Here is a 15,542-nt window from a genome sequence, read left to right on the forward strand (position 1 = left end):
CGAATGCTGTGAGCAGCTGAGGAGCTGGACAGCTCTCTGCCACCTACCGGTATTCGGCGAGTTGTGTAGATTCATCAAAATCAATGCCGCATTGCATTCGCTCATCTCGTCGACTTTGCATTGATCGCTGCTGCAATCGTAAGTGTCGCTGGGCGGACGCTTCCGTGAGCTGTAAGATGAGAGCAAGGAGAGAGATGAGTTTAGTTAAGAGTTTACAAAAAGAATATCTTTAAAATTAGTTACTACTTAAATTTTAAATATATAATATTTAATAATAATATTTATTTAAATATATGAAAGATTTTTTAATTCTATTTATGTTTCAATTTAATTTAGATATCATATGATATGATTGAGTTTAATTCGGATTTTGGTATTCGTATATATGTACGTATTTTTTTTTAATGAACAAATAATTTACATTGTAAAAAGTCTTAAAAATCGATTTTCTCTTCTTTTACTATACACTTTATGAGCCCAGTTCCATTAGTCAAAAGGTCTTCAAAGTTGTTCAAATCTGCTATTTATAAAATTCTAATTCTAACAGCCAATCAAACTCAGTCCAAGACCAAGAAAACCCTCAGTGTCTACTCTGAAACTGAATTGAAGCCAAATTAATTGACGGCTTGACAACATTTGGCAACTTAATTGCAGTCGAGACTCGCGCCAGCTGAGCGTTTAGAACAATTATAAATATTTGAAATTTGTGCCATGATACAAGAATTAACTAATTTCAATTGATTAAACCAATTTCGCAGTAATTTGACGGCTGATTCTCTATGAGATTAAACAAAATAACAAATAAAAAATATAAAAAAAAGCTTCATTTATGTGTTGGCAATGCAAAGAATTTAGAAGGTCAGCATTGGCCCAGTTGTTCTGAGCGGCGAGGCTCGGCTTTAATTAGACGCCCTCGCAAAAGCCTAAACTCGAGGCACATCAAAAGCGCTTGCCGCACATTCATGTTGTTGCTGTTGTTGTTGTTGTTGTTGAGGCTGTTGTTGTCAATGTAATTTGCAACAACAATGTGACGAGGTTTTTTTTTTTTTTTTTGCGATAATCGCCCCGTGAGGCATTTCAATGCGGCGCAAAACTATTTTTCCATTTAGCTAATTTGTGGCCAACGATTTTGAATGCCCCTGCATTGTTATTGTTATTTATGCTATTGTTGTTGTTGTTGCTGTTGCCGCTCATTCATCATTAATTGGCAGCTAGCAGTACAATATTCACAAATATTTTATCGCAACATTTTTGCTGCTGTGCAAATTTAACTGACCTTGCGCAAATACAATTTTTCTGTTTTTTCTTTTTTTTGGGAATTTTCGGTATGTGCCAAAACAATTTGGCTTGGCGCTGACGTCAGCTGAGAGTTGCTGGCTTTAAGTTCACCTTAAGTTAACCTTGGACTCCACCAACCCACAAGGAGCAGAAGCAGCGAATCATTTATCCTTTTGCCGCCGACTTTATGAACAGCGAAAGCAACTCGGACAAAGGCAATGAATGACGAAATGAATGCAAGCCAAATGAGATGCAGGCAATGGCCAGGCTAAGAGGATACGGGATAATAAAGACGCGATTGTCGCGGCGTGTCATAAATTCAAAACATTTCAAATGCCAGAGACTGATTTGAAATACTCCTAATGCAGTCGAGCAGAAGAAAGGCAGCTCCTGCTGCTGCTGCTCCTGCTACACTTGCTGTTGGTGCTGCTGCTGCTGCCATAGCAGCATCTTATAAATAAATTCCAACAATTGAGACGTCGTCATTGTCATTGCCACGAGCAGAAGCGGCTGCTGTCGCTGCTACTCCTGCTGCTGCTGCTGTTGTTGCTGCTCTTGTTGCCGCTGCTGCTGCTACTCCTACTGCTGCTGCTGTTGTTGCTGCTGCTGTTGCTGCTGCTGCTGCTACTCCTGCTGTTGTTGCTGCTGCTGCTGCTGCTACTCCTGCTGCTGCTGTTGTTGCTGTGGTTGCTGCTGCTATTACTCCTGCTGCTGCTGTTGCTGCTGCAACTACTCCTGCTGCTGCTGCTTCTGCTACTAATGCTAATACTGCTACGACTGCTGCTACTACTCCTGCTGCTGCTACTAGTCCTGCTGCTGCTACTACTCCTGCTGTCACTGCTGCTGCTGCTGCTGCTACTCCTGCTACTACTACTCCTGCTGCTGCTGCTACTACTTCTGCTGCTGCTGCTCCTGACGCATCTCGCCTTCAAAGAGCTATTTTCCATCAATACTTAACTGACAGAACGAATCCTGCATTGCATTTTAAGAATCGTAACTGAATCGTTGGGCCTGGGCAATTATTGATGATTAGAGCTAAGCGGCTTAGTTCCATTGACCGATTGGCTGCCAGGGCAACGGCATTGCCAATTTGCGCACAATACGAAAACAACTTTAGGAAGACAATGAGAGAGCGAAATGCATTGCCGTTCGCCGATCATTGTTATGAAAGATTAGGAAACGTTGCAATATGACAGGACGCTTAGCAGGAGCATTGAGTAGATTCGTCCGCTCAAAATGCAATTGAATTTATTCAGCATACTTTCAATTAGGAAGCGAAGCTTTGAGCAAACTCTGATTGAGTTTCGTTTGAGCCTTTTGCAGCTACAATGGACTTGGACTCTATCGATGCACGGACTCCGTACGTTTGTCCATGGAAGCTGACATCTCGCAGTTTATAGAGCGTTTCAGCAGTTGCTGTGCCTTTTTTTCCTAGCTTGCTTTTTCTTCTGTTAACATTTCTTATCGCTGGCATCAGCACTTCAGCTACATATAAGCCGAAACGTGAAATTGCATTCTAGATGCAGTCGCTGCTGTTGCAATGGCTGCTGCAACGGCTGCTGTTGTCTGCAAACCCTTTTGCAAAACACATTTTCGTCCATTGTGCAAATGCAGAGGCCGCAGGCAGCGACAACTGAGCTGCCGCTGCCTCTACTCCTGCTGCTGCTGCTGCTGCTGCCGCTGCTGCAGTGAGGTGAATGCAGCTCCTTCTGAGAACAGCTGCCATAAAATTTTATTGCCCTGCTACCAGGTTTGGTTTTTAGCCTTTGTCTAATGCACGCGCTTTGTCCGCTAGTGTTTCGTGTTGGCTCGCTTCGGCAGCAGGCATTCAGCTTTTAGCCATTTGCCACCTTTCCGCTTCGTTGGCCACTTTTTGGGCCGCCTCATCTGCGCCCCAATTAAATTGACTAAACTTGACGATAAATTTTTGCCGCTCGTTGCTAATCGCATAAAAGTAAATTTGCGCATAAATCGACTTTTGAAATCTCGGCATTAGATGAAGCCAACGTGGGTTGGTGGCAGGGGGGGCTAGCGGTCAGTGTTGCTGCTGCTGCTGCTGCTGTTGTTGTTGCTGTCGCCGGCCGGCCGGGCGCGTGCTGCGGCTCGAGCGGGCAGGCAGGCCGGCGAGGGCACTCATGGGCATTTTGGCCATCACGATGTGGCCATTTTGTGCGCACAATCGGTACCGTTAGGTTCAGCAGCAACAGCAACAGCAACAACAACAACAACAGCAGCAACAACAATAAACAGTCCATTGCTTTCTGCTCGATTGCGCAGCAACTTTAATAAACTGCAAGCAGCAGTTGTTGCTGTTGCAAAATTGTAGTCTCTCTCTCTCGCTCTGCCTCTACCTCTCCCCATCTCTCTCTCTCTCTCTCTCACTCTCTGTTTGTGACTGCGTGGCCTCACGTAAATTGCGCCTGGCAGAGATCGGTCCAGGAGCTCGGGGATTGGCGCGTGATTGAAATGCGATATATTCGCGCCGATTTCGGGGCCAGCGCTTGAGCGCAGCCTGGGAAATGTGCTGTGATTTTCACTTGGTTGTATTCGTAATGTGTTGCCGTTGTAGCTGTAGCTGTTGTTGCTTTTGCTGTTGGCCAAGGCGATGAGCCCGCGCTGCTCTGGCAACTTTGGCCCGCTGTTTGCTGTTCGCTGTTTTGTTGGCAATTATTTGCCCACGCCGCTGGTTGCAATCAGCGGGCGACGCTGGCAGCAACGTTGCATGCAGCATGCCGCATGCCGCATGCAGCAGGCAGCAGGCAGCAACAAAAAGGTGTTGAAAGCAAAATTACATTGCAATGTGCAGCAGCAGCGGCAACTGTCGGAAATATGCGCGCTCCAGAGATGCGATATGATATGCCCAGTCAAGGCGGGCCGAGTTTGGGGACTGGCGGGGTGCCGAGGGGGAGAGGGGTGGCATGCAATGTTAGGCCTGAGCTGACTATTCGTTTGCATGCCGCATAAAAATTAGTTGCAACTGCAATTTATAGGCTCTTGTTGCGGCTGTCTGTTGCCATTGTTGCTGTTGTTGCTGTTGCTGTTGTTGCTGTTGCTGTTGTTGCTGAATTGAGCTGCATTCGTTTTGGTTTGATTTGTGGTTGCGCCAAGCAACTGCAACGCAATTAAAGTCCACTTCAAAATGAGTTTATTGAATTAGACACGTGCTCGTGAAATTGGATCGGGTAATTGCTGGGGCCAGGACCAGCCGTTAGACAATAGCCAAATTTCAACAACTTTCACCCGTAAAAAGAGAGAAAAACAAACGGGCGAATTAAAAGGAAAAGTAAATTTCATGCCACACTCAGTTCTTCAATGTCCCCGAACTGATTTACCAACATTAGCATATATTTTGGGCCAAACACTTGAGTTCGTTGCTCCTAGGGGAAGCGAGTGCCAACTTGACTGGCGAATGCGATTCGATCTAATCGTCTTGCGAAAGCCAAAGTCAGCGCGAGATTCTGATAAAGCGAGGCACAAAGTGTGTTTTGCGTTTTCATTGAGGGTTTTTTTTAATTCATTTATTTTTCATATTTTTTCAGAAATATTTTTAGCCCTTATCAGTTTGCACGATAAGAAATGTAGAATCATTGTAACACAATCACACGGATGTGTGGCAAAAAGCAAAGAGTGTATATTAATTTGGTGCTGCGCACCCCACGGCGTATGCGCAATATCTTCTGATGTATGCCAGCAAATAAAATGTGTAGGAAAATTAGAAAATCAGTAAATGCCCGAGATCCGATTACTCTCAGGAGGGCCTACAACAGCTATTTATATACCTCTCTATATGTATATGCTGTATGTGTGTTGTTGTCTATCTGAACAGCGACAAGTTATTTACGCGCTCATGACGTAGTTTTTATACTCATTCACGAAGTGAATTAGTATATTGGTTTTGTGCAATGTCCGTCTTGCTGTCCGTCCGTCCGTCCGTCTGTCCGTCTGTCCGTCTGTCCGTCTGTCCGTCTGTCCGTATGAACGCAGTTCATTTCGCCGCTATTGAAGCTAGAGACTTGAAATTTGGAACACATACTCGTGTATAGCTCCGATTTATAAAGTGTTAAAATTTTCCCGATCCGCCCACTAGGGGCGTGGCAAATCGGAAAATGCATTTTCCGATATACCAGAAATCATGTTAGTTGAAGAGCTAGAAAGTTGAAATTTGGTATGTAGATCCGCGTTGACCCCCCAAGTCCAAAAAGCTATGGTGGATATATCTACGCCCATTGGGGGCGTGGCAAATCAGATAAAACTGTATCTCCTAAAGTTCTAAAGCTAGAACGTTGAAATTTCGCACGTGAGCTAATGCTATAATTCTATAATGATTGGTGAAAAAATTTTATGTCTACGCCTAATAGGGGCGTGGCAAATCGGACCTGAAGATATAGTGATTTTTCAAATTTGGCTATATTTTAGGCACTATTGATGCTAGAGACTTGTAATTTGGTATATATACGCGAGTTGACCACCCAAGTCCAACAAGCTATGGTGGATATATGTCCGCCCAAAGGGGGCGTGGCAAACCGCAAAACTTTATATCTCCTACAGTTTAAGAGCTAGAAGCTTCAAATTTGGATAGTTGAGTTACTGGTAACCTCCTCTATCGATGCCCCAAAAATAATTGTCACGCCTCTTTAGGGGCGTGGCATATCGAAAAATACCCTGTAATTTTCACATTTTTTGAGCGTAAGCATTCAAATTTTGCATTTACGTTACCGTTAGCTCTTTCTAAGAACTGGCCAAAAATGAGGTGTCTACGGCCACTAGGGGCGTGGCAATCGGCATTTATAGTATCAAATTGCGACATTTATATGATTGAGCTATCTATGTATGTACATGAATATACAAATAGGCTTACTAGGCATTGATAACACGGAAGGAAACATTTTTATAAAATCTAAAAATAAAATTTAAATATTTAAAAAATATAAAAGAAGCTAAAATAACAAAATTTGCAATTTACAAAAAAGAGTTTTCCGCGGGATTTGAACTCGCACCCAAGCCATGTTTGTCAAAATAACAAAAACAAATTTAACCGGTGCCTTTGCCGACAGCGCTACCGCCTACTGTCAACAATAGTAATTAAAATGAAATCCAAAAATAAGATTCTTGTTATGAGAGTAGCGGATGGTAAATTCAAAAACAAAGCAAAAACAAATCAGTCTCATTTCAACGCTAGAGTATCCTTTTATGTGTACATACATACACACATACAAATGAGCGCGTGCATAAGAAAGGCTGGAATGCTTGATGCTACATATGCGTGCAGACTTATGTGCATACATATACATGCATATATGCGTACATACATATATGAGGGCTATTTAAGAAGAAACAAATTAAAACTTATAAAATTGTTCAATTAGAAAAAAGAATAAAATAAATATCTATTTTATAAAAACGAAATATGTATGAAAAAAATACGCAACATTGAAGGGGCTTTGAACCTCCGCCACTGTAACATAACTTACGACGCCTCTATCACCCACGCTATCGTTTTGCTTGACAATCTGTTAGCTAAAATACAATAAGCTAATAACAGAGCGTCATCTGACAAAACTACAACAACAGCTAGAAAATCCAGAAATCAATCGCAATTCTTAGAATGCTAAAAAGCGCACTGTTGTAATGTAAGCAAACGCTAAAGAATCTGCAATAGGTGTGACCGAAAGCTATTAACGAAAATTACCATACATTTGTACTCAAAAAGTGCACGATCAATATAATAATTATCGATTACTCGATAAAAATTACCAAAAGCTACAATTTCTTTAAGGCCAAATTAAATTTGAAATAAGAATAAATGCCCCCTTGTAAACATAGCATCATGTATACGGACTGTGAATGAGTATTCCGCAGTCGGTAGCGCCCGACTGCAACGTTCTTACTTGTTTTTTCTGGTTTGTTTTCCCAAGTTTCGCACAGGCGAGTGCTTGTCGAAGGCACTGTAGCTGCTGTTGTTGTTGCTGCTGTTGTTGTTGTTGTTGTTGTTGCTAGTGTTGCGTGTGCGGTGTTTGTAAATTATGGGCCTATGCGTAATTTCCAAAAATTTCGCATCGCTGAATTTGATTTCGTTTCATTATATGTTATTTGTTTTCTTCTTCTTCTTCATCATCTTTATTTTCAAAAGGCGACCTCTTTATTTTTTTTCTCTGTTGTTAATTTGTAGGTTTCATTTATTGTGTCTGTGACACACATTTCGCATATTTTGGCAAAGAAACGAAACAAAATAAAGCCGAAATGGAAACGGCAATAAAATCGCATAAAGCAAATAAAAGCCTGACCGGCAGCGAAACGGAGACTGAAGTCGCAAGACCCAAAGCGAAACCGAGAGCGGGGCAGCGCGTCTGATTGTGCCTATATAGCTGGGCCAGACCGCAAAAAAAACACACACACACTGAAATAAATAAATAAAAAAAACGAAAAAAATGCGAAGCAAAAACGTAAACAAATATTGAAATTTAAATGCGGCCTTCGCAGGCGGGCGGCGGGGGGCGAGCGGCGAGCGGCGGGCAGGTGAGCCACGCAGACAAGTTGGCCAGAAGGCGGAAACAGCAGCACATGGAAAGGCGAGTAAACATAACAAAATACACGCACACGCACACGCACGCCGACTTAGTTGTTGTTGCTAATTTGTGCGTAACTGTAAAATGTGTGTCGTGACTCGCTCGCCCGTGTGTTGTCAGTGCGTGAGGCGCGAGCGCCAAAAACGAAAACGAAATGTAGGCGAAAAAAAAAGTAGCAAAAAAAAAAAACAAAGTAAATAAAAAAAAAAAAACAACAGCAACGTAACTCAATGGCACCTGCGTGCCATTTTATGCTCCCTCTCTCTCTCATTCAGTATTTACCTTTTGGATTTTTGTTAATTGCTGACGCTGGCTTAGATAACAACAGCATGGAGCATATATAGTAACTAATAGTTTCTCTATTCATTGCTATTTTTTTGAGGCGCAGTAGTAGCTGACTATCGTCGGGGCAGGAGCACGTGCTCTTTGCTTTGGCATCGAGAGTGTGAATTGATTGTTGGCGTGTGCGTAACTATCGCATTATCTGCCTCCGGCTGTCCCATGGACAGCGAGAGCGAGAGAGAGAGAGTCCTGTGGCAACATGGCCAAGCAAGCGCATGTTAATTTAGCAAAGAAAACAGTTAACAGCTTTCCATAGTTGGCCGGCAACCGCATCGTTTACATGGCCAAATAGCGCATTTAAATTTCGTCTATTTCGTTTCTCTTTGTTTTTGTATATTTTGGCGTTTTCTCCATCTCCATCTCGCTCTCTCTAGCTGCTGTCTGTGCTATTTAGAGGCTCATTTGCACAAATTACTAACATTGCGACAGCGGCTAAAGACATCGACGACAACGACGACGACATCGATGGGCAGGAGAATTGCAATTGTTTAAAGGCAACATTAACAAACTGAGTGGCTGGGGGACAACAACAACAACAGCAACAGCAGCAGCAACAACAACAAGAAAGAGAAAAGAAAAGCTAAAGAAACCCGAACGAGGCATTGTCACCACATTCCGGCAACGGAAGCCAACGGCAATGTTTTGCAATTGCCACTAGAAACGAGGCAGCAACAGCAGCAACAGCAACAGCAACAACAACAGCAGCAGCAGCAGCGACAGCAGGAGTCGCAGATTGGCAATCGCCCTAGGGGCGCGCTCCAGGTCCCTGCCCGGCAGCAGTCATGAATAAAAATCGTATTAATTCGAGGCAGAGGCTCGATAGCTGCCTCAAGGGCAGCTAACAGGAGCAGCCAACTTGAACTTGAGCCACGATATACGTGTATGTGTGTGTGTTGTCTATTAGAAATGCGCGGACCTCATCGAGTGACAGGCCTTGCTCGCGCTCGATTTTCCCCAGGCGCTGCGACTGCACCTTGCCAGCGAATGACAGCAGCGAGTGCCCAGCCGGGCCTACTGTACCCAGGCTCTCTTAGCCTTTTCGGCCGTGACACTGGCACTTTCTATTGTCTCAGCGCCAATTGATAAATCACAGGAAAATTCAATTTGAAAATCGCTAAACAGCGTCCGCAGTCGGCGACGCACGTGATACGCAGAATATCCGCACGAACTTGACAGACAACGGGCCAATGGGCCAAGGGGACGACGGGCCGACGGGCCGATGGACAGCCGTAATAGGCGTGTGACAGTCGAAAGGGCGTAACAAGCTGGCAGTTGTCACAGGCGAACTGCGAGCAACTAGACACAAGACACACCTGCCTAGAGGTGACTCGCATGTGGGCAGCTCTAATGCCAACTGCTGCTGCTGTTGTTGCTGCTGCTGCTGTTGTTGCTGCTGTTGTTGTTGTCACTCAAGTGTCAGCGCCATTGCCAACGCCTCCAGCTGCTTAGCATGCAGCGCAGTAAGCGTCAGGAAGCGTTGCAAACGCTGTTGCTGCCACTGCTGCTTCTTCTGCCTCTGCTGCTGCTGCTGCAGCTACAATTGGCTGCAACAATTTAGCGGTACTTGGCTCGGCCATGTAACCAAGTCCATGAGCACGACCATGGGAATTACGCGCTTTTGCCTCGGACAAGCAGTGGGAAACGTGATTCGAGCGGTGAGCGGCTCGAATGCGGGCCTAGCAGTGGGCCGAATGCGAATTTAATGTCTAACAATATATCAATGACAATCGATATATGAAAAATATATCGATATTTTATCAATTGTAGCTGTGAAAAACTATCGGTAATTGTCAGAAAGAGAAAATTGAATATAATATTTGATTTTTATTTTTTTCAAATATCGATAATATTTACAATATACTATCGATTAACGATAAAAACATATAAAAGCTGAAACATCATATAAAAATAAGCTTCAAATATGATGATACATTAAAATATAAGTTTGAAAGCTATAGGATATTGCCTAACAGGCTGAAATTATCGATAAATGTTGTATCAGGAGATCGATATTCCGTTTCTATAACATATATAAACCATAAATTCAAGAAATGATACGTTAAATTAAGAGGAAGCGCATTTTCGCTCCTACAATGTACTAAAGGTATATCGATAGACGATAGAATTTCGATATATGCAACATTCAGATATAACAAGCATTACACAAAACTATCGATCCCCATATATGATGACTTACTCTAATAGTAGTATAAAAAGATCATTTAACTAATTTTGCCCATCTTCAATTGTTATCGATCTGAGTATGATAACGATAGCGTTGACCCTAGAAGGAAGCTATCGCGTTTGCCACGCATTTGGCCCACTTGCAGCAGCGGTTTGTCGCGTACGTGCGTTTGCTTTTACAGTTAAGCGTCGAGAGCCGCCGCACACATTGGCTAAATAGGTTGCACACACACACACACTGATACACACACACACACATGCAGACTGCAATCCATTGCCCGCAGGGGCAATAATGCCAGCTGCATTTTGATGACCCGCTCGCTGCGGCTGCATGGCCAACATTTAATTCAATTAACAAATCGCAACAGCCCAGCGAATAAATAAAAAGAAAAAAGTAAACGCGCCTGGCACTTTAATTATATAGAAATAAACAAACCAAGCTGCTCGCCCTCTCCCTCTCTCTCGCTCATTCACACTAACTCTGTCTCTCTCTCTCTCTCTCGACCGTAACTAACCGCAGTGCATTTTATAGCCTTGATTACTTTAGTTTCAAGTTGGCTTCGCGCTATTGAAAATTTTGAATTGATATAAATATATGAGAGAGATAGAGATAGTGAGAGAGCGAGCGCGAGCGAGAGAGCAACACTGGCCATGTACTCAAGGCTGCTGTTGCGACGGCTGGCCGAGAGTCAAGTTGAAACGTGGCTAAGGCTGAGGAAAATCCCTTCAATCGTCTCGAGCATCTTGGCCAAATAGACGCGCGCTCTTGGCTCAAGCGTATTTGCATTCAAATTGCCAAATTAAACGTGATACAACAATTTCATGTAAATGCCTCTCATTGTGTTGTTGTAGGTCGCCCAATGACAAAGCCCAAAGGCATTAACAGAACTTTTCGAGCAGTGAGCCTGAACTTTAATTGACAACAGTCTCAATCTCGGCCTCAGCTTCAGTCTCTGGCCACGGCCAACAGGCAACACTGGCACAAATCTAATGCAATTTCCAGTGACCGCAATAGTCGCAAAATAAGCCAAATCAGTTTGCAGTAGTTTCGCTTTGCTGTGCTGCCTGGCTCTGGCACCAAAGGCTACAAATGTGTAACTGTAACTCTGCACAGAGCGCTGCCCGGCTGCCTGGCTGGCAAATTATAGTGCGCTGCGGTTGGTTTAGCCTTTTTCTTTTGCGTTCTGCGTTTCGGACTGCGGCCAAATGACTTTTGTTGCCGGCCAACAGCTCGGACGGAGGGACTCTCGGCCATTCAGTCAGTCATTCGCTCAGTCGACGCTCGTCAGTGCCAACACCCGCAGCGTTTGCTATTACAATTGGAAACGACTCAATCAAATTGCCAGGCCCGTAGACGGCCGGCAACCGGACCATGCTGGCCCTGTTCAGATCCACATAACAGATCCAGTCAAGACTCAGCTCAACTGCAATTATGCATTTCGCCTAGACTCAAACCAACCCCCACCCGCCTGCCACCTCCTGCTGCTGTTGCCCCACTGACAATTGCAGCTAGAACAATTCAATCTAATTTTTGCGCATTTTTCGTTCTCAGAATTTGCGTTTCGACTGCAAAATGTTGCGTGTGTTGCATGCAGCACGAGCCACGCCCACCGATCGTTGCCCGGGGCGCTGCTCATAAGTGTGCACATTAAGTTTTATTGCCGGACGATCCGAATCGGCACACAGAAAATCCAAAAACCAAAAAAAAAAAAAATGAAAAACTAAACTTCAATTCACAAACAACTGTTGCTGTTGCAATGCAATGCTGCAGTTGCTGCTGTGGCACAGTCCGTGCTGGCTGCGTCAGCTTGGTCTACGAAAATTTACTAGCTGTCGGAAAATGGTTCATTTTCGTTTCGCTTTTCCTGACAGCTCGTTGCGGCCACATCAGCGCCTCGTCCAAGTTTCCCATACTCATATGCAGATGGATATATGGATATATGCTTATGTGTATATATGTATATATATACTACATACATATATCCATATATATATTGGCACTCGTATACATTTCGACATCTCTGCCGCGGGCTTATTAATGTATTCGTGCATAAATAATGCAAAGACTTTGCCAGTCGCCAGTCTCCAGCTAGCCTCGATATGCCCTCTGCCCGCTGCCCGCTGCTCGCTGCTCGCTGCTTGGTGCCTGGGTTAGTGGGCCCAAATGCACTTTTAAATATAGCCAGTGGCCCATTGGCCATGCGTGGCCAGCGAGAACGTGTTAAGCAGCATCGATGCCAATAAAAGCAAACTCCAGCTGCAGATGCTCCTCCTGCTCCTCCTCCTCCTGCTCCTCCTCCTCCTCCTGCTGCTGCTCTCGGTGGCCAACGGGCAAGTTGTAATAGAAATGTTCAACTAAAAACCAATTGCAGCAGCCTAGACTTTTTAATCACAAGAATGCGAAAACAGATTAATCAGGCGAGAGATAAACTGTGTCAACCTTTTATTCCTCCAAAGCTATAAAAACTTAACGAAGCTGCAGATTGATTTAAAGCGGCTTTAAGCCGTGTTTACAAGATATATTTCAAGCGCTTCGAGTGCAATTCAATCTTTAAAAGCAAAGCCATAAAGACTTTAAGTAAACCTAAAACTGTTTAGAACGAGAGCTGAGCTGATTGGATGGAATTTCAATAGCTTTTCACTGAACTTGGTTTGCAGGCAATTGAGACTTGAGCAGGAGGCAGAACAGAGAAGAGGGACTTGATTAAGTTAATCCAATTATGTATTGTCTAAGCTAATATAACCAAGAGTTTAACGTGCTGTGATATAAATTGCAAGCTAAAACTGAAGTAAAATAAACTTGAAGTAAAATGTCGAAATTTGATTAATCCAAAAAAGCTTAAAGCTCATTAAGTATTTCCTATAACTACTTTAACTACTGCTGAATTTTATGGGAATTATATTATTGAAGACTTTATTTCCTCGTTTGATTTGAGTGTTTTGTCCCATGGATATCACAGATTGTTGCCGGCATTTTGGGCACACTGAGAAAAAATGCTTTGACTCTGAGAGCCAAATGGATTCGGACAAAACTCATTCAAGGCGCCTCCTTCTAGACGGCTTAAAATATCCAATGAGAGGGGCAGGAAGAAAGGTGGGAGAGAGAGAAAGAGAGAGCGAAATAGGCAGGTAAGAAAAAATGATAATACCCCGAAAAAGCAATGACCACAAAGACATTCGACCAGGAACTAAACTTGCAATGGCATTTCAAGTCTCGTTGTTTCTCTCTCTCTCTCTTTCTCTCTCTCTCTCGCTCTCTGCCATTTCGTTTCTTTTTTATTTGTTGCGCGCCGCGATTTGAATGCAAAAATATAAAATTTTACGATCAAACAAACTATTCGTGCAGAACATCGGAAAATTGTGTTTACGTTCGTTTGGAACGGTAAAGGGAACGGAACATTGGCCACTCGCATTTATGAATATCTATATGTATGTGTGTGTGTGTGCATGTGCATGTCTCTGTGTCTGTGTGTATCCCCCCATTTTCAGCTAAAGTATCCCCGGCTAGCTGCGAATGCGAATCCATTTCAATAATTTGCAGTCGAAGGGGCCGAAGTCGTTGCCGTTGCTTATGAAGCAATGCTTAGAAAATGATTATAAATTTATTTTTTCCCCTCATTTTCATTTTTTTTCTTGTAATTTTTTTTTTTTTTTTTCATCGCATTGCATTTGCCATTATCGTTGCCTTCTGCTTGTTGCTGTCGCTGGCTTTGTTTTTGTTCTGCTTCAATAATAATTTTGACCCACTTCTGCGCTCGACTTGACTTTTTATTGTACTGAAATTAAGTATTTCTGTTGTATTTTATTTTGTTGTATTTTTTTTTTTGTATTTTGAGGGCAACACAAACACTCGCTCCGCACAATATTTGTACGTTCATATTCTTGGCGGCAAACTTGGCTAATTGCCTCGCTTCGCACAGCCGTTGCCTGAGTTTGTTTTTCTTTTTTTTTTTCATTGTTGTGAATTAAGTATATAAACTATATACATTATATACATATATACATATATATGTTATATCTATGCAGGTTTGTAATTTTAGTCGTGCTCTTGGTTTGACGTCATAGCGGGTTGTTGTGTTCTTGTTCCTCTTTATGCATTTCGTTCGTAAGCGCTTATCACATGCCTTAAGTGGGGCACTCAAAGTCTGCGCTGCAGTTTGCAACGCCAACTACAAAAAAAAAAACAAATGACAACAGCTGCAAGCTGTCAATTAATCATCAGCTAGATTCATGCTAGAAAACTCTTGTCGTGATCGAAAGTTTTCATTGAAGTAGTCATTGAAGTCAGAGAAACTTTAAATAGAGCTCAAAACATTACTTTAGGCGAAGTAGAACTTTAAGAATGATATATTTAATATTTTATTGCTAAAAAATAGGCATTTAAGCATACCTCAAATTTAACTAGAGAAGCTCAATATTTGAATTTTTAATAAAAAAATAACAATAAAATATTTTAAAATATTTTAAAAATAAAAAATCTACTAGTTGTGTTCAAGCTTTGTTTATTGTTTTAATTGACTTTCAAAGCTTTGCTATTTTTCTGATATTTTTTAACGAAAACCTACAAGAGCCTAGATCCAACTGTTGGATGAGCTATGCATTGATAAGATAAACAGCTGCATGTCTATATAAACCACACTCTCTACATAGAGCTTTTCGATGAACTTTTAAATTTATATTAAAGCTAATAAAACTCATTAAAGCTTTAGCTAATGTAAAGCTTTCACATACACATTCACTTTCAATTATTGGACCGCACTTGTAAATGCATCTTTAATGAGCTTTCCAAGCTGTTGCATGCAATTGCTGTGCAACTTCTCAACTTGAGCAAACGAAATGCAGTTGCTCAATTTTGCATTTCGAATCATTTCAATGATTTCAACATTTTTAAAGCCACTCAATGTGATATTCATGCAGCATTAAACAGCAGAAAATGGGAAATAAAGAGAAATAATATAAAATGAAAATGAATTTTCTATACGAAAAATCATAATAATAATAATTGGCTATAAACCTTTTTGGCCGTGCGCCCAATTTTGTGTGTGTGTGTGTGTGTGTGTGTGTGTGCTGACTTTTAATGTTGCCTTTTGTATTCGGCCGGATTCCAAAAGTTCTACATTTGAAAAGTCACTCGAGTTGCTCGAGTCACTCGCGTTGCATGCAACATTCGGT

General features: G+C 42.5%; 1 protein-coding gene across 2 annotated transcripts in view; it reads right to left on the reverse strand.

Moving 5' to 3' along the window:
• The window catches only part of Glut4EF (Glucose transporter 4 enhancer factor), a 152,247-nt gene that overhangs the window by 50,342 nt on the left and 86,363 nt on the right, over positions 1–15,542 (reverse strand). For both annotated transcript variants that reach the window (XM_030383971.2, XM_030383970.2), the window contains exon 3: positions 48–169. In XM_030383971.2, coding sequence (XP_030239831.1) covers positions 48–169 — 122 coding nt within the window. The remainder of the gene's footprint in view (positions 1–47; positions 170–15,542) is intronic.

This window comes from Drosophila navojoa, chromosome 2 (genome assembly GCF_054131105.1).
Source record: "Drosophila navojoa isolate 15081-1374.11 chromosome 2, UAZ_NAV_1.0, whole genome shotgun sequence".
Taxonomy (NCBI): domain Eukaryota; kingdom Metazoa; phylum Arthropoda; class Insecta; order Diptera; family Drosophilidae; genus Drosophila; species Drosophila navojoa.